The sequence below is a fragment of the Agelaius phoeniceus genome, chromosome 31, assembly GCF_051311805.1.
Source record: "Agelaius phoeniceus isolate bAgePho1 chromosome 31, bAgePho1.hap1, whole genome shotgun sequence".
NCBI classification, from domain to species: domain Eukaryota; kingdom Metazoa; phylum Chordata; class Aves; order Passeriformes; family Icteridae; genus Agelaius; species Agelaius phoeniceus.
The window spans coordinates 727,804-746,044 of NC_135295.1; the positions used below are offsets into that span (position 1 = coordinate 727,804).

At 50.2% G+C, this 18,241-nt stretch overlaps 2 protein-coding genes across 2 annotated transcripts in view; one reads left to right on the plus strand and one right to left on the minus strand.

The window, feature by feature from the left end:
• Positions 1-10,729, minus strand: part of SMG5 (SMG5 nonsense mediated mRNA decay factor) — a 28,455-nt gene extending 17,726 nt beyond the window's left edge. Inside the window, exons 1-7 of the mRNA XM_054651178.2 lie at positions 10,521-10,729; positions 4,861-4,959; positions 4,148-4,271; positions 3,408-3,564; positions 2,883-2,972; positions 1,549-1,638; positions 517-595 (exon numbers count right to left, since the gene is read on the minus strand). Of these exons, the coding sequence (XP_054507153.2) occupies positions 517-595; positions 1,549-1,638; positions 2,883-2,972; positions 3,408-3,564; positions 4,148-4,271; positions 4,861-4,959; positions 10,521-10,597 (716 nt within the window). The 5' untranslated portion in view covers positions 10,598-10,729. The remainder of the gene's footprint in view (positions 1-516; positions 596-1,548; positions 1,639-2,882; positions 2,973-3,407; positions 3,565-4,147; positions 4,272-4,860; positions 4,960-10,520) is intronic.
• Positions 10,730-13,211: 2,482 nt separating this feature from the next.
• Positions 13,212-14,795, plus strand: TMEM79 (transmembrane protein 79). Its single transcript, XM_054651375.2, has 3 exons — positions 13,212-14,032; positions 14,202-14,415; positions 14,591-14,795. Exons 1-3 carry the CDS (start codon positions 13,303-13,305, stop codon positions 14,793-14,795), a joined length of 1,149 nt encoding a protein of 382 aa, XP_054507350.2. The 5' UTR covers positions 13,212-13,302.
• The last annotated feature ends 3,446 nt before the right edge of the window (positions 14,796-18,241 follow it).

Sequence of the window (18,241 nt, forward strand, 5' to 3'; positions counted from 1 at the left end):
TTGGTTGGGTTTGGTTGGGTTTGGTTGGGTTTGGGTTTGGTTGGGTTTGGGTTGGGTTTGGGTTGGTTGGGTTTGGTTGGGTTTGGGTTGGGTTGGGTTTGGTTTGGGTTTGGTTGGGTTTGGTTTGGGTTGGGTTTGGTTTGGGTTTGGTTTGGGTTTGGTTTGGTTGGGTTTGGTTTGGTTGGGTTTGGTTGGGTTTGGTTGGGTTTGGTTTGGGTTGGGTTTGGTTGGGGTTTGGTTTGGGTTGGGTTGGGTTTGGGTTGGGTTTGGTTGGGTTTGGTTGGGTTTGGTTGGGTTTGGTTTGGGTTGGGTTGGGTTTGGGTTGGGGTTGACCGAGGCTCACTCTCATTACTACCAGTCCTACTCAAGGGCAAACCAAACTCATCTCTCTCCCCTCCCCTAAAATTCATTTGCCAAAACCAGTGCCAAGTTCAAAGTAAGGAGAAGGGGATCTGGCCCCCAGAGCAGCAGAGCACAGCCTCCCTGCTCAGGACATGCAGATGTGCAGGAACTCACCAGCGTAGGTAGCAGTAGGTCGCTTCCACATTGTAGTACTTGCTCCCTGCCAATGTCCCCAGTTGGTTGAAGGGCATTCCTGTCAGGAAGGAGAGGGGCAATGGAATTTACTTGGAATTCTCCAATGGCCCTGGCTAGAAAGTAGATCCTTTCACTACATTTCCACATAGGAGGGAAGCCAGGAGACACAAAGAGTAGTAAAGCTGTAGCACAAAGCTCTGGACTATTCAATCCTTCCACCATCCAGGGTCTGTTTTCCATTTTACAGAGCTTTTAGATCCTCCCCACCTTGTGCCAGTTATCTATGACAGAGAGAAGAGCAAACACCTCCTCCTTTGTATTAACAGTGGTGTGGCCTTGACTCCATATTCCCTGACAGAATCATCTTATCAGCATCTGAGAGCTCTATTGCAGCTCCTGTGGTGCAGAAACTTTTGCCACTTTTATTTGAGAACAGCCTTTCAAACAGTTCAGTGAGAACTCTGCAAAGACAGCATGTAAAGAACATTTGGCTGGAATCACACACTTTAGGTATGACACAGCCTCTACTCCAGCACTGATGGGTTCCCAGAAGGAGGCACTTCTGAAGGAGGAAGCAGCACATGAGATTTTTTTTTTTTTTCATGGGTAAAAGGGGAAGGTGACTGATAATGCTCTGCTCCTGGCAATGGAGAGCGGCATCTGTGCTTAGCCCAGAGGTGCAGCATCACCACAGTCAGGGAAGTCTGAGCTTCTCAGAGGTTCTCAGATCAGTACAGTGAGGTCACTGGCAAAGAGCAACCTGGCTTTAACTCCTTTGTTTGGCTTGCCAGCAAAAGAAAAATCACCTGAAAACCTCCCAGCAGAGACAGAGAAAATCCAATTAAAAAAATCTAAAAGCCCAGCAAAAAAAGTTCTCAAAGGAAGCAACTTTAACCAGAGGATAAAACCAGTCCTCTCTCAGCTGCAGGATATAACCAGTGTAGCACTGCATTGTTCTTATGTTGCAGCAACACGATTTTAACAACTATACATTCATGGGAAGTCACTCACCAACTTGTGGTGCAACAGAAAGGGCTTGATAGTAAAATCTCTCAGCCAGCAGCTCCGTGTCCACACCTGCCAGCTCATTCTGATAGCGAGCTGAAAGGAAACCACACACACCCTGCATCACAAACCCAAAGGCAGCACCTGCTGCACAGCAGCACAGCTTCCCCATTAGCAACACCACAAAACTTGAGACACTGGCCAAGTCAACAAATCCACCAAAGAACTGCTCTTGGCAAAGCCTGCAACACACAGGCTTTGTCTGAACCACTTTTCTTCCACCTGCTCACAGCACACACCACAATTCCTGCCCTTTCCAGCCAAGGGCAGAGCCTGCCACACTTGCAGCATCACATGAGCAAAAGGAATTTGTTCTTCTGCTCCATGTGTTAAGTGCTGAGTCACCTATCCTTGAAGTAACTCCGAGTTGTGTACATTTTCCTGTCCCTCAGACTCTATTCTAGAACATCAGGGTGTGAAATCAAATCAGCTGACTTACTAAAATACCTGACTGTGGCTAGACTGAGCTTGATTCATTTATTTTCTCCCCCTTTTTTTTTTTTTTTTGACAAATGTAGGCATTTTGGAAACCTTAGGTGACAGCACTGTGAAAAGGTGAGCACATTTCTCTCCCACCACTCAGGTAAGTCATTCCTACTACCCCCTCAAGGCATTTATTTGCAATGCCATTCTTAGGCTGATTCATATGCAACACTAATGCCAAAGAGCTTTCAGCAGCTTGGAGGCTGCAGTGTCAGACACATGTACCTGCAGCACTCTTCCAAGAGCTGCTCTCCACACAGCTGCTCCCTCCTGCCTTTACTCCCACATGCTCACTATCAAGAAGCTGACACACTTACCACACACTTCAGGAGGTCGTGACTGTGGGACAGTCATGCCTGCTAGAAAAAGGATGCCACACAGCCAAGCACAATGACACTGGAGCTTTGCAGAGGCAAAACTCTGGACTGATGCACAATATTGCCTAAATCTGATTTTCAGTCCCACTGGTGCTGATGGAAGTGGTTTTTAAGTCACAACTAAGCAGTCTGAAGTGAACTCTCTTTGATCCCTCGTGCTGCAAAGGTTTCCACTCTCACAGCCATGGCTACAGCTGCTTAGCAGCAGCAAATTCCTCATCTACCTGACCAAATACAGAGCTCCTGTAACTTGCAGCAGTTCAGCCATGAGGATTTCAGCTTGTGACAAAGGTGTCAGAGGGAAACAAAACCTGCAAGCAACCTTGGCTGGTGCCCAGCAGCACCAGCCTCACATGGTGGGTAGAGGCAGCATCTTTTTGCCATTGTAAAGGCTGCCCTGAGAGGCAATGGTGCCCTTACCTAGATCTCCCAGATAAACCAGACACCGGTGACAGGCCATCTGTGCCCACTCCATCTCCTTCTCTGATGCAGAAACAGGTTTCTTGCAGCCTACAAGGAGAGGGACCAAAAGGGGGAAGAGTCTTACATCTACTGAATAGGATGTACAGACAGAAATCTGTTGATTTCAAGAAGCTATTCCCCTGTTTGTCTGCTTTAAGTAAGCTTTTAAAATCATTCTATACAGCCAGCAGTGCTCCAGTTTTCCATAAAAGTTTGCCATCACCAGACACTTTTAGTAAAGAATTTTCTCACAATGTTTTCTTTCTATCAGAAACCCTTCTGTCTTCCCTAATTTAGTACTATTTCAAAGAAAAAGTGGCATGGAAAAGAAAGCAGGACAGTCAGTTCTAAACAGAGACCTTGCTAATCAGAGAAAAAAAAAATTCCCTTGAATGCTGAAACAAAGATGGACTAGTGCAAGGGGAAGTAACCTGTGGGGGTGACTTCCCATGAATTTATGAACCAAACACCTTGAGCACAAACCTATGAGAGGGTCTGTCACGTGTGTCCAGTCAATGCAGCACTGCAGCTCCAGCTGGTAGTGGGACTGGATGTAGAGCAGGAGGTGCTGGTAGAATCCTATGCCAGCCACCAGGTGAGTCCTGTATGCACACTCCAGGGTGCTGCGGCTGTGGATGTGCTGGGAGAGGGAAAAGGAGCACGTTAATGCAGCCCTGGGCACAGTTTAGGCTCAGCTGTACTGAGTGGAAAGCAAGAGATTGGTTTTGCACAGCTCTGTACCTCCTCCTGCTCAACAGTGCTCCCCTAGTAGTATTTAGTAAGGGTTAGCATCAAGGAGAAATACTTGTAAAAATAAAATCAATAAAATCAAAGTATCTGGTTAGAGCACCTTAAATGCACCCAGACCCCTGGAAAGCCAGGAGAGCTGATGGAATCAGAAAGCACTGAGGATCTTCCAGTGATCAACTCTTGTAAAAACAATCAGCACTGATAAAGCCTCTTAAAACAACCACTCTACCTGGAGAGGTCTATCTCATGAAAAGGAGAACACAAAAAAAAAAGCAAATTCTGTTGGAATGCCCTCTGTAATGGCAGGTCCCTCAACAGCACATGAGTGCTTAACTGCCCACTGCCACACAAAGGCACAGGGCAGCCCCACAGGAATCTGAGAGTGCCCAGCTCCTCCAAGCAAATGAAGCTTTGAACTTTGCCTCACCCACTGCACAGAGAGACCTTCTCATGCCAGAGCCATAGATACCTGCCTTTTTATTTGTTTTAATGAGCTGGATAACTTCATAGTAAACCTTTCTCCAGAGCAGTTCTTCTGCTTTTCTTCCATAATCCACTGGATGCAGGAACATCAGCTTCACACACAGCTCCCTCAGCCTGGGACAGAGAGCAGAGCATTGTCAGTGAGTCCTACAGCCTCAAACACAGCTGCCACTACAGAAGCACAGAAGAGGAAAATCCAAATCCATCACAAGGGCTGAGCCAGGCCATCTGCCTGGATCACTCCCACACAAGAGCACCAGGAAAAGCAAAATACTTAAAGCAGTGCTCTCTGGGCTCAGCTGGCCATCAGTGACTTCCTGAAGTGCAGCAATGACAAGAATTGGCTTGACAGCTTCAAAAGTTGGTAAGAATAATCCTCCTTGCTCAGCAACCCTGACCCCTGATAGAAGATTTTACACACGTGTAAGAAATTTCTGCCCCACAGTTTTTATTACAAGGAAAGAACTGACCAACACAAAGACAATTTATTTGTATCAGTGATATCCAGGAAAACCATGGATTGCATTGCTCAAATACAGGTTTGAAACCCAGCCTCTGCTTGCAAAACCTGGAAGGATCCCAGGTCAACAGGTGCACTACAAACCAAATAAACATTAAAACTGCAGATTCAATAGCTCCATGTGCTGCTTCACAGGGATTTTCCCCAGCCAAACCCAAAACACAAGCATGCTGCCCGACTTACTTGTTCCTCAAGCTGATGTTCTCAGGCTTGAACACATCCTGGTAAGCTGCCTTATTGCCAAGGATGAGATCCAGCCGGTGCACGGCCTCAACCACGGCCCTGCATGAGAACCAAGAGTTTCAGGAGAGGAATTCACCTGGGATCACTGCACAGAGTCTGCACAAAGAACCACACTGGCCTGTTCAGTCCCACTGTCAGCACACTGCCCTGTACCACCCACCACACACACACTGATCTCCTTTTTGCACTCTGTTTGAAGGAGGTTATGGAACACAGGAAAAAGCAGAGTTACACACATTATAGGCATTTTTCTGCAGGTGCCTGTCTGACCAAATACATCAATTATTTCTACAGCTGCAAAATCAGAAATGTCTCTGGACTCATTGGCAACTTCAGCAATTAAACCTGCTATACCTACATTCAGATTAATTTAAATGTCTTGAACTCTGTGATTAAAAAAAAATGGATTGAATTCTAAAAACTACTGTTTTGATGGGGTAAGTTTTAATGGTGTAAGATTCAAACCTCCACCAACTCCTGTTTTCTTACCAATCTGCCTACAAAAGAAGGCAACACAAGTCTCTCATTTGCCAAAACTTCCTCATCTTTGTTACAGGGATTCACTGGTTGAACCCCTGAAGTTCCCTCAGTGACAGGTAACAGATATTCAAACCCAGCCTAAGAGAGGAATTTTGTTTCAAGGTTTTCTCCCTCAAAAGACAGAGTGAACAACCTCCAAACCTTTGAGCCATGCAAAAAAGTACTTTGGTGAATCATTGTCCAAGACCCTGCTCCTGGAGGAAGAATCCCACACTGGGTGGAAATCTCAAACACTCCAAAGTTTGTAGCTGTGAACAAATCACAGCACAGCTCTGAAGGCTGCAGTGAAACAAAGCCAGGACTTTCAGCACCATTAGTGCTGAACCTCACCAACAGCTCAGGGACAGCTCAATAAAGCACAAGAACTGTCAACCCTTCCTGCACAAGAGGTCACCTCCAGCCTCTGCCTTTGCTCTGCCTGAATCCAAGGTCACCAAAGCCTCTCCTGAAGTTAACTTTACCCAGCTACCAAACCCCAGTGGTCCTTGTTCTCCCCCTCAGCTTCAGACCTACCCCACCCACGGCCACTCCTCATTTGCTCCAATTCCTGTCCCACCAAGAGCTGCTGGAACAAGGAGCTGAAGACAATCATGATGTGCTGGGAACACAAAAGAAGGCAGGAGCAGAGCAAACTCCCACCAAGCAGAGCAGAGTGGGGCTGCAGCCAGTCTGCTGCCCCTCCCAAAATCTCCTGCAGGTTGGGAACTCCCCCATCACACCCCCAGCACCTCACAGAGACTGAGCCTGCACTGCTGGTGGACAAATGGAGCACAGGGCACCCCCAAACCAAAGCCTGCAAGCCCATGGTCTGGGAGATTGAAACCACCACCACTTCCTTGAGAACTAAAGATGTTACAGCAAAGTAACCAACAGTTTCCTACGCCAGCACCTTCCCAGCAAGGCAAATCTCTCTTCACAAGCTCACTACACCCAAAGGAAGCCCCCTGAAAAAAGGCCCAGGACACTCCAGAGCTCACAGAGAAAATGTCCCATATCTCCTGCTATGCCTCTCACTCAAGGTAAAGAAATCTCAGTTGTTTCCAGAAACCACAGAAACTGAGAGGAAAAGGGAATAGAAGCATCTCATGCAATGCCTTGGGAGAACACCATGGACTTGAACCAATTTCCTACTGTATAATCATGAAGAAAACCAAGGAGATAGTAAGAATCACACAAAAAATCCTGTTATGTTCTCGACATCCAGCCCCTCCTACTCACTGTCCTCTTTCTCATATGGCCTGAAGGGCACTTGCAAACTCTGACAGCTTCATACCCTCATAGCAAGGGAAGAAGCAGATAAAATACATTTTGGTTTACAGGTAACAGGCACTGAGAGTGCAGCATCCCTGCAAGCTCATATTGGGACAATCCAAAAAGCTCCCAGTTTAGCTTCCTCACAAAGCACAGGCAATGCACATCTCCTTCCTGTAGCCTGGGACTGCACAGTCCCTTCCAGCACACAGGAGCTGACTGGATTCCTCTCAAAGGGTGAGCAGAGGAAAGAGGAACTGCTGGTTCATTTGATTCCCAGAGAGAGAACTACAAATAAGCTCCAATTATTGATTCCTGACAATACAGGCAGTAAAGCAGCTGTAAAGTAACATTCTGTGAGCAACAAATCTCAGCTGTGTGTGAGCTGCAGGTGTCCATGACAGCCCATGTGGGGAATGATCCCAGTGGCCTGCCAAATGAGAAGTACAGAAATGTTTCCTTCTAGGGACAGAAGGGTATCAACTTCCCCTCAAGGTGGCCCAGAGGGCATCTGCCATACAACCTGATTTTCTACAACAGCCCATGGATGGGCACACGCACACATTTGATATTTCTGCTGTTCTTTCAGTGTTTGTAAAGAAACAGAGCTCACGAGCAGAGAGCAGCAAGGCTGACACACTGGGATGTGGTTCACCAGCCCTAAGGGCTGAAACATTGCCTTGTCCACATCCACACAGGCCCTGTGGTGCTGCTGCAAGAGAAGGATGCAGGAGCAAAGCAGAATCTGTGACAGCTGGCAGTTCCCTGCCAGGATCCCACAATTGTGGTGCTGAGGAAAGAGGATTCAGTGAGGACAAAAGGGACAGGAGCCAGCCTCACTCCAGAAATGCTGGGAAACACCAACACAGGTGCTATGGACCATGCACTGCTGGAAATGCACTTTAGCATCTGTGCCCTCACTGGCCCAACACCAAGGGTTGAACTTTCCCAACTTTCCCTAGCAGTTAAGAGCACAAATCCTATCCCAGGACCCATTTTTCCACCTGCTGTGTTTAAACACTGCTTTCAGACAGCATATCAGAGCCACAAAGGAGGCACATCAGATGCCAGTCTATTAAAGGAAACAAATACAGCACATGGTGCCAAGCAGGGTGGAAAGAGGCCAATGCCAAGTGCTCTCGAGCCATGCAGACACTGATCTGTCCCTTCTCCTCCATGAACAGTCTGGGATGGAGCAGGACAGCAGGGAGAATTATTTGTCCCCTCTGTTTCTTTATTTAGGACATCACTAAGAGGCACAGTGTCTGAGGAGTAAGATATTATTAAGAGAAAAGACCTGCAAGTCATTTAGCTGTGCTCTGGCACGTGTCAGTCCACAAATCACACTGCCTGGAACAGGCTCCACACAGCCACAGCAGCACTGAGTCCACGAGCTAATGGTTACCCAGAAAGCTGTAAAATAAACCTGGTCACCTCATGCTACAACATGCATTGTAAAAGCACACCCACGGTAATGCAGCTGCCACATTCCAAGGTGAAACCTGGGAACTGTCAACCTAGAAAGACTTGGAAAAGATCTAAGTGGTGCTCTATGAGCAGCAATGGGCACCCTCATCTCTGACAGGACACTCTGACAGCCAACATGCTGCCAAGGACCCTGGAGACCTGAGCTCAGCTCCCACAGGCTGATCCCATGGGATCGCCGTTCAGAGCTGGGGCATTCACGCATCTGTGACTCAAAGGCGCCACTTAGTGTGACAGTCATGAGCTCTCAGGCCACACTCAGCACACAACGGGCAGCTGGGGGGGCAGGAAATTCCAAATTCCTCTCTGTTTCAGCCTGAAGTGGGAACTGACAGGAGAACGTTCAGGTGGGAACTGCTCAGAGAACTGTCAGCCACAGAGATGGAAATTTGAGGCCACTGCAGGCACTATAAATCCTGTGCTAAAATCACAATGCTTCCTCCTCACTAAAGGAAGAGGGTGGTTCTTTTTCTACTGTAAAAACGCTCCAAAGCAACCACACACCTTATCCTGCTACAAAAATTCCAAGAGAAAACAAGCCCTCCCTTGCAAGGATGACAATCCCTCATCTGGCCACAGGCTGTTCTCTGCAGCAGAACGTGAGGTTCCACTTGACAGATGAGCTGAGCAGCAGCAGGAAAGCAAAGCAGAGCAGGTCTGGAACCATGACAAGCATGGTTTCAACAGGACCCCTTCTGTTTTGCAGGCAGAAGCACACACCTGGTGCACATCCTCTCCAGGCCTGTCCCACACTCTGCTGCTCCAGCTGGAGATCACTGCAGGTGTCTCAGCGTGGCAGCAGCAGACACAGAGCCCCCAGCCCGAGGTGCTCCAAGGCAAAATAACCACCACCCAAAGCTGCAGTTACTGGTGGGGAGGCAAAACCCTGCCCTGCTCTAGAGGAGGGCAGGCAGTGAGGTGCCACGAGGTGCAAGGACACAGCCAATGTCAGCAAGACAAAAAGAAATGGACCCCCGTGTAAAATTCATCTCTTGTCTCCATCACTTTGCTCATCTTTGAGACCTGCTGCTGGAACTCCTGTGGATCTGTTGTACTGATAGGGTACCTGAGCCAGAAGTGAACAGTTTCGGGGCTGCCCTCACAAAACAGGTCAGGAGCAGAGCAGAGGGGGACTGAGCTCACCAAGGCCAGCAGGAGTGTGGAAATGTGGGACCAGAGTCCCAGGGAGTATTAACTGGAAAGATCTGCAGCTGGAGCTGTGCTGTCCTCCACACAGCAGCAAAGTTCCCCAGCTCACACTCCTGCTTATCACATCCTCTCCTCCAGCACTTCTCACATAATCCCTGCCTACTGCCAAAGCCAGGGACACGCTCTCCAACTCCCCTCTCCCTGGATGACCCCACATCTCACCTTTATCCCACTGTATCCTAACAACTCCTTTCCACTCAGCCCCCATCGTTCTCCCTGAATCCCACAGAACTCCTTTTTCCACCTCCCATGTCCTTACTCATCATCCTGGTGTGCCCTTACCCCTGATCCCTTTCCTGCTCTCCCACCTATCTCCTTCCCCCATCTCTGCATTCCCCCACCTGGCCTGGATTTCCCACAGTCCCTTGGTCTGATTCATCTGACCTGGAGCCACCAGACTCCTTTTCCCCACTGGAACCCCTCCACGTATTGCTTGTCCCCTCTGGATCTCATACAACTCCCCTTCCCCACATTCCCTTTCCCTGGTCTTCCCTAAACCTCCCCCTTCTCCTCTCCCTTTGCACTGCATCCTTTCCCTGGATTTCCTCACAACTTCACTTCAATCTTCCCTAAATTCCATCATCTCCTTTCCCCACCTTCTCTGATCCCCTGTGCCCTCGTTCCCCCAGTCTCTCCTGGATTCCCCTGGATTCCAGAGGCACCCCAACCCCATCCATCCCTGCTGTTACCTCAATTCCACCATCTCCTTCCTCAGTCACCCGAATCCTTCACTGACAACTCCCCCATCTCCTTTCCTTCCATCCTCACTGACAACTCCCCCATCTCCTTTCCTTTATCCTCCCTATATCTCGCCAACTCTTTCACCCTGGTCCTCCCCAGCCTGGCCCGACCTCCCCCGCCCCAATCCCCTTCCCTCCCGTCACCCACAGTCCCCGCCGGACCCTGCCCAGCCCCATTCTCCCTCTGCTCTCCTCGGGCACCCCCTGTTACCCTCCCTCCCTCCCTCCCCAGATCCTTCCCCGTCCCCTTGAGTAACCCCCTGACCCCCTCCACTCCGGTTCTCCCCAGCCTCATCTGGAGCCGCCCCAGCCCCTTCCCGACACCGGGTCCCTCCTCTTGTCGGCCCCTCCATCCCCTCCGGCCCCTCTCCTCACCGGTACAGCCGCTTGGTGTGCAGCACCTTGGCCTCCGGCTCGCCGCTCTCGCTGGCGGCCCCGCCACCCTGGCTCATGGCGCCCGCGGCGGGCCCGGCCCGGCCCCGCGGCCCCTCAGCACCGCCCGCGCCGCCGCCGCCGCCGCCCCCGGGCCCGCTCGGCCGCCATGGCTGCCCCCTGTCCCTCGCAGCTCTCGCGAGATTTCCCGCGGCGGCGGCGGCGCCGCGCCGGGCGGGCAGGGCGGCGGCGGGGGCGACCTCGTCTCGCGAGAGCCGCGCGAGAGCCGCCCGCACTTGGTGCTGGCAACATGGCGGCGGCCGCCTCACGGCCGGGCTGAGGGCCAGGGCGGGCCCGGGACCCCCTGTCTGGAGTCCCCTTGTCCCGGTCGAGGGCTGGAGCAGAGTCCCCTCCGTGGCTGTGGGGCCGGGAGCGGGGGGAAGGTGCAGGAATCCCTCCCTGCTCTGGGATCCCGCTGTGCCGGGGGTCCCGAGGGACCGGCCAGGCACCCGTGCGGGTCCTCCCCCAAGTGGTGTCTTCAAGCTGAACCTTCTCTCTCACCTTTTGTAAACATAACTATGCCGGCACGTAACTTTTTCTAATTTCTGTAAGAAAAGTTGCTCAATAAAATAAAAATACTTGGTATTTCCAGCATTGTGTTAGGTGACGCTAATGTAGGCTGGGATGTGTATTAGACGTGTATTTTATTTTTATATAGATGTGTATTTTTAAGGGTTAATCCTTTGTTAACGGGGGTCCTTTTTCGGGCTGGTGCTGCCCAGAAAAAGGTACCTGGACATCCTAACTCTTTGTCTCTATTGTCTCATATTGTCCTAATTCAATTTGCCCAAATTGTTATTACTCTTAATTGTATTACTATTTTTATATAACCACTTTATTACTATTAAACTTTTAAAATTTTAAAAACAAGTGATTTGCGTTAACAAAGGATTAACCCTTAAAAACAACAGCCTGTTGCATATTCATACACTTCATCCATGATGCATAAATTCCATTCAAACACAGGATTCTGTCTGGTCATCATCAACTTCTTCCTCTGAATCCTGACAGCGCCTTCGAGGCAGGAAGAAGTTCGTTTCTTCTGATAATGGAGTAATAAATTCTTTTTCTCTGAAAGATTGAGGTGTCCTGTGGCTGCTATCTCGCTGCGAGTCCTTTAAAAAAAGTGTCCTACACAGCATCGTTTCCATTTTAACAATTTTTATAACCTAAAACTACATTTAACACAAGAGAATGAATACAGCATTACTTCCTAACACAACACATATAATATTCATTTCAATATTTGCGAAAAGCCGGTCATAAAACACACGCATTTTTTCACACGCGCATTGCCCGTACGCGCCTGCCACCAACCCCAGCTTTGTGCTTCACACGGGGCCGGGACGGGCGGAGCTCCCGCCCCACCTGAGCCGGTCGGGCAGGTTTGAGGTGCGGAGGCGGCTGGGATCGCGCAGGGTCCCGCAGAGCTGGGGATCCATGGAGCTGGAATCCCCCGTGGCCCCTGGCCTGTGCCCGAGTGAGTGATGGGGCCAGGGGAAGGGGCTGGGGGCTGCGATTGGGGCTGGGGGCTCCGACTGGGGCTGGGGTCCCGGATCGGGTGCTGGGAGGCGTGGGAGGCCTAAGAAGCTGTTTCAGCCTTTCTTCCGTGTGTGGAGCTCGGAGGAAGCCCTAAGTGGCTCCGTGCCTCAGTTTCCCCACGCCCGATGGGCTCCTGAGGGTGCACTGAATGTGCTTTGGTTTTGCTCCAGTCTTTTCCCATATAACCTGTTGATAGTTAAAATCTGCTTATGGATTATTGGCAGTTCGTTGGGGAAAAAATCTCAGCCCTCCACTGGAAATGAACTTGAGTGAGAGTTGTGAGTATCTAATTCATATGGCTGCCAGTTTTTGTCAGAGTATTTATTTACTTAGGGCTGGTTAGCTCTGTCTCCAGCAATTCTAGGAAAAAAAATCCCTTCCTTCAGTTTGGACTCGAGCACACTCAAACAGATGTTTTGTTCAAGTTTTCTCCTTGTCAAACTTCTGGACAAACTTAAAATTGTTGAGGAAAGAGAGAATCTACTTTGATTTTCTCAGTTGTAATACTGCTAAGATAAGTTTGCTGTGACAGGGGGGACATGTGGGACAGGGCAAGAGGCAAGGTTCTCCTGAAGGGTAACAACATGGGAGCTCTGCCTGTGCCTCCTGCACCCATGGAAGGGCACCCTGCAGCCCCTTTTGCCCACCTCACATCAGCCTCAGCTACAAGAGGCAGCAAACCTGGCCCGTGCACGCTGTCCCCACGGTTTTGGGGAGCAGCCAGGTCACCTCTCCCCAGGGCTTGGCTGGTCCTGGCCCAGGAGGGAGCCACCGAGGAGCCAGGTGTATCTGTGCCCACCAGAACCCCCGGGATGTTTGTTCAGCAGGGGAAGCAATTCCCAGGCTGCCCCTGTTTTGCAGCCAGACCTGCACCTCCAGGGTGCACCTGGGAGGGACAGAACCTGACCCCGCTGCCAGGGGACACCAGGCACTGCTTTCCCCTCCTAGTGCAAGGACAGGTGCGTGTTGGGGGCTCCAGGAGTGCCAGTTTGCTCCCACTTTGTAACTGGGGCTGTGCACGTGACCCCAAGCCTCTCATTTCTGATGTAAATTTATCTGTCTCCTTTCCCCAGGGTGAAAGCAGAAAGGACAGGAACTTTGTCCCCTCTGAACACCTCAAGTGCAGGCAGCAGTGTTAGCAGCCCCTGGCTGCCTCCCTGGCAGTGTGGAACTGAACACTCTCATGGCTGCTGCAGACCCTGTCCTGCCCCCTGAGGAGGTGGCTCTGCTGGACCTGGGGAAGGTGGCCCTGGACAAGGTGCCACCAGCCCCGGATGAGCACCTGGGGGACCCTGATGCCACCCTGCCCTGGGACCAGAGTCAGCACAATGCCCAGGGCCAGCTGGAGCTCGTGGAGACCAAGAAGCGCTCGAGTCCTGAGGGGAGCCGTGAAGACCCAGAGGAAGCTGTTCCCACCTGCCCCACAGTCGAGGCTGAGGATGAGGAAGCTCCCCAGCTGCCCGTGATGGCATCCCACGTTTTTGTGCCCATTGACCCGCAGTGCATCGAGCAAAGGCCCCTCAAGCAGAAGCAGCACCCAACCCCACGGCCCCGGGAGGAGAGCAGGGGGGACGTTCCCCCCAGTGTCCCCCCCAGTGACAGACCCAGCAGCCTCCACCACAAGCAGGTCTTCCTCCCCCCCGGCCCCTCGCGCTACAGGAACCCGCCGGGCTTTGAGGGGCGCGTGGCCAAGCCCCCGGCCGAGGGCTCGCAGTGCCCGTGCGCCAGGGACTGTGGCACTGATAACCTCAAGGCCGTGGCAGCGGTGGCAGGGGCCCTGCTGCTCTGCCCTTGCCTCCTCTATGGAGCCTACATCTTCTTGCCCTTCGATGCCCCGCTGCTGCCCACCGTCAGCGCCCGCCTGGTCTACACATTGCGCTGTGCCACCTTCGCCACCTTCCCCATCGTGCTGGGTGAGCCACGGGCTGGGGCCTGAGCGCTTTGCCCTGGGGCTGAGCTCTTTGTGGCTCTGTTGCTCCCACCAGGAGCAGCAGATGGGGGTTTTTTCTCCCCTCCTGGTGCTCCCCAAACCCCACTGTGGTTCCTCTGGGCACGCACTGAGCCCCTCTCTCTGTCCCTCAGGAATGATCGTCAGCGGCATCTCCCGCCTCTGCTCCTCTGCCCTGGAGCCCTTTGGAGAGCTCCACAGGGAGGTGGAGATCCACCGCACTTACGTCTCCCAGTCTGTCCACCTCTTCATCCTCTACTTCTTCAACATGGCTGTGCTGGCCACCTACCTCCCACAGGAGCTCCTCAAGCTCATCCCACTGCTCACAGGGCTCTTCGCCATCTCCAGGTAAGGGGCTCCTTCACCCCAGGCTCTGTCAGTGCCAACACCACCCCTTGGAGCAAACTCCCACTCTGGCAGCAGCTCACCAGAGCCAGGAAGGGTTCCTCTTCCTACAGAAGCACTGAGTGCCAGCCCCATAGCATCACCTTGGCTCTCAGCCCGCACCCTCTGCCTTCTCCAGGTTGATTTTCTGGATGTCCTACGCCATCGGCCGCTCCTTCCGTGCCTTTGGCTTCAGCATGACCTTCCTGCCGCTCCTGGCCATGCTGCTCTGGAACCTGTATGGCATGTTTGTGCTGGAGCCTGAGAACCTCCTCTCCCTGGCAGCGCCAACGCCCGAGAGCCACCCCAAGGAGAGCAGAGCTAAACTCCGCCACTGGGGCTGAGGGAGGCCACAGGATGGGCTGCCTGGATCCTGTGGGTTTGAGCTTCCTTCATGCCCTGCCTCAAGAGTCCTGACAGCTCAGGGGTGCTGGCAGATCCTGCTGGGCCCCTGCTCCCTGCCTGGACACGGGGAGGTTTTGCTGGGCCCACAGAACCAGGCTGCAAACCCTCTGCACCAGGAGGCTCCTGCTGCAAGGTGAACAAGAGCAGGACACACCGAGCCCTGTTCCCTGGGAATGGGTGGGGTTTGCTTCCCCTCCTGCTGGCACCAGCTTTGCCCAATAAAGCCCTTCCCAAGCAGCTCTGTGGCTGGTTTGCAGAGGGTGAGTTAAATTTCCCACAGAATGACTCAGAGCTTCTCCTACGGGATGCAATCATCCAGCCTCAAAATTCTGTTTCCAAGAGAGAAAAAATTGTTTCCCCCAGACTGTCCCTCTCCCAGCCCTACATCCCCCACTCCTGGGTCCATGCATAGCCAGTCTCACTCTGTTTGTCCCTCCTCTTCATCCTGGTGGAGCTTCAGCACCCAGTTCACAAAGCAGTTGGGTTGGACAGGAGGGAGGAAGCTGGGTTGGGTGACATGGCACCAGCTTTTAAAAGTTTAACAGTAATAAAATGGTTATTAAAAAATTAGTAATACAATTAAGAGTAATAACAATTTGGACAAATTGAATTAGGACAATATGAGACAATAGAGACAAAGAGTTAGGATGTCCAGGTGCCTTTTTCTGGGCAGCACGAGCCCGAAAAAGGCTCCACATTAACAAAGGATTAACCCTTAAAAACAATAACCTATTGCATATTCATACACCTCATATATGATGCATAAATTCCATTCAAACACAGGATTCTGTCTGGTCATCATCAACTTCTTCCTCTGAATCCTGACAGCGCCTTTGAGGTGGGAAGAAGTTCATTTCTGCTGATAATGAGCAATAAATTCTTTTTCTCTGAAAGATTGAGGTGTCCTGTAGCTGCTATCTCACTGCAAGTCCTTTCTTTACCAAAAAAAAAAAGTATCTTACATAGCATAGTTTCTATTTTACCATTTTGTTATAACCTAAAACTCTATTTAACACAGTACTTAAGAGAATTAATACAGCATTACTTTCTAACACATATAGTACCCATTTTAGTATTTGCTAAAAGCCAATCATAAAATGCATGCATTTTTCACAATAGTGAGAGGAATAGCAGATTTGTCTTTACAAACAAGCTGTGGGTCTGCTGGTGGATAAAACTAGCTCTGGAAGATAAAAGAAACGATGGGAAGGATTCCACTGATTGATGAGTGGAAAAAGAGATTTGCTTTTGCAAATAAACTTTAGGTCTGCTGATAAATGAAATTAGACATTGAAAAGTGAAAGAAACAATGGGGAAGAAAAACCCCCTAAATTCCATAAGAATTAAAAATTAAAAGGGAGGGTTATACATTAGAGGGAAGTCTCTGGTATCAGGTGTTCTGGGAAGTCTGAACCTCTCAAGTACCTCAGAAATGGGGAAAGAGAGAAGGGAAATGCAGCCAGGAAATTGGGATAAAAAGGAGGCTGCATCCTCCAGAAATTTGAGAGATCCCAGGGGAATGCCCCATGGCCTCTCCCTTTACTCTGATAAAGCCAGAAAGGACTCTTCTATCTCCTTTTTGGACATAAACCTCTGGTGTTTGTGGATTTATTTTCCTAACAATAGTCAGCATCATGGAGAAGCTTTGTCTGGGTGAGGAGCAGGAGGGAAAAGATGAAGGTAGGGAGACTTTGGAGAAGTGCCTGGAATGTCAGAACAAGGCACTCATTGGCTTCCCAATGCCAAAGGGCAGGGTTGGGTGGGATATTGGGGGTTTTTCCCTGTGAGGCTGGTGAGGCCCTGGGTTTGCTCAGAGAAGCTGTGACTGCCCCATCCTTGGAAGCGTTCAGGGATTTGAAACTGCCTGGTTCATTGGAAATGTCCCTGCCCATGGCACAGGGGGGGAATGGGTTGATCTTGAAGGTGCCTCCCAGCCCAAAGCAGTCTGTGAGTGTTTGAACTCTATGGAATATGGCATAACCTGAAGCAGGGAGCAGTTTCTTTCACACAGATGTGAACAAGAGTGTTCCTATATGGCCTGAGGGACTAGAGAGAAAAAAACCTGAGGAAAATTACTACCACCTTTGCCTCTTACCTGCAGAACAGAAAACAATTCTGTTTTACAGTGCTGGGTTATTGTCAGGTTCTGTGAATTGTCAGAGCCAGTGGACAGTGTGTTCCCTTCCAAGGAAAACCCAGTGCACTTTCCAAAAATACTCCCAGAATTTTGCATTTCTGTAGGGGTTTGTCACACAGAGGATTTTTGGTGAATATATGGGAATAGAATTGTGTGTGAGGGAGAGACTGAGATAACATCACAGCGAGGGTTAAGTTCCTTCTTACTCTCTTCTTTCCTTATTAGTGCTAAAATCTGTAGCCCAATTACCCACAGCACTCCATTTGGCAGCTGCTCGTTGTTAAGTAAACACATATTCCCATCAGATAAATACACTTTGGTGTCATAAACTCACAGAGCCACCAGATACAGCTTCACTTGCAGCGTCCTCCTGTCTCCTGTGCAGATGGTGAAACCTGAAATAAAACACGAGGTTTGCTCCCAAGAGCCATCAGCAACAACTTGGGAACGTGGTTTTCATTAAGAAATGCAAGTCTATTTTTAAGAATTATTAATCCTAGGATTAATAGTGGAAGCACTCCAAAATTGGTTTGGAAAGCTGGAAGTTGCATTAGGCTTTGTCCCAGAGCAATGAGAGTGGCAGCAATGCTGATTTCTGTACCAGACACATGTTCCCATTGCCAGAGCCCAGATTTCAGCGAGGAACAGGCACAATGGTCACTGTGAAACTTTTCTGGAAGCAGGGACTGAAGCAGAAGCATTCTCATTCTTCATCCTCTAAGTATCCAAATCATTTGACAACTAATTCCTGAATCCAAACACTCCACAGTGAAAAAAAAAAAAAACAGCAAGCAGCAGAGAAGTCTCACAAAGGCAACCCTGACAGAGGCTTTCCCAGCTCTGGGGCCCACTGCTGCCAGTCTGCAGCTGAGTTAACTGCTGGGATTTAGAGAGAAGCCCATCAGGTGGAGAAATGCCAGCTTCGGTTTTCAAATCACTGCATTTTCAAGCTGCCTCTGCCTGAAGACTGAGCTGTCCACTGCCAATGGGATGGAAGCTGTTACAAAGAAAGAATATATTCCTGGAGAAGAAAGAAACATAAGGGATTTATAATTGAGTTTTATAATTTACTTACTTTGCCTAAAAATTCAGCTTCTACAGCACAGTGCAATCAGGAAGAGCAAATGGGCTAACATGTGAACATCCTTGTTGTGGTGCAAGAATTCTTTCTTTATTTTTATTTTATCAAAAGAGAATAGGCATGTCCTCAGAGCACCCAACTAACTACTCAGGGAAGTTGAAAAAACT

Bases quoted from the DNA above. Each gene is read 5' to 3' on its own strand.
- TMEM79 (XM_054651375.2), top strand. From the start codon at position 13,303: ATGGCTGCTGCAGACCCTGTCCTGCCCCCTGAGGAGGTGGCTCTGCTG. The intron at 14,033-14,201 runs GTGAGCCACGGG...TCTGTCCCTCAG, and splicing joins CACCTTCCCCATCGTGCTGG to GAATGATCGTCAGCGGCATC. The intron at 14,416-14,590 runs GTAAGGGGCTCC...TGCCTTCTCCAG, and splicing joins GGGCTCTTCGCCATCTCCAG to GTTGATTTTCTGGATGTCCT.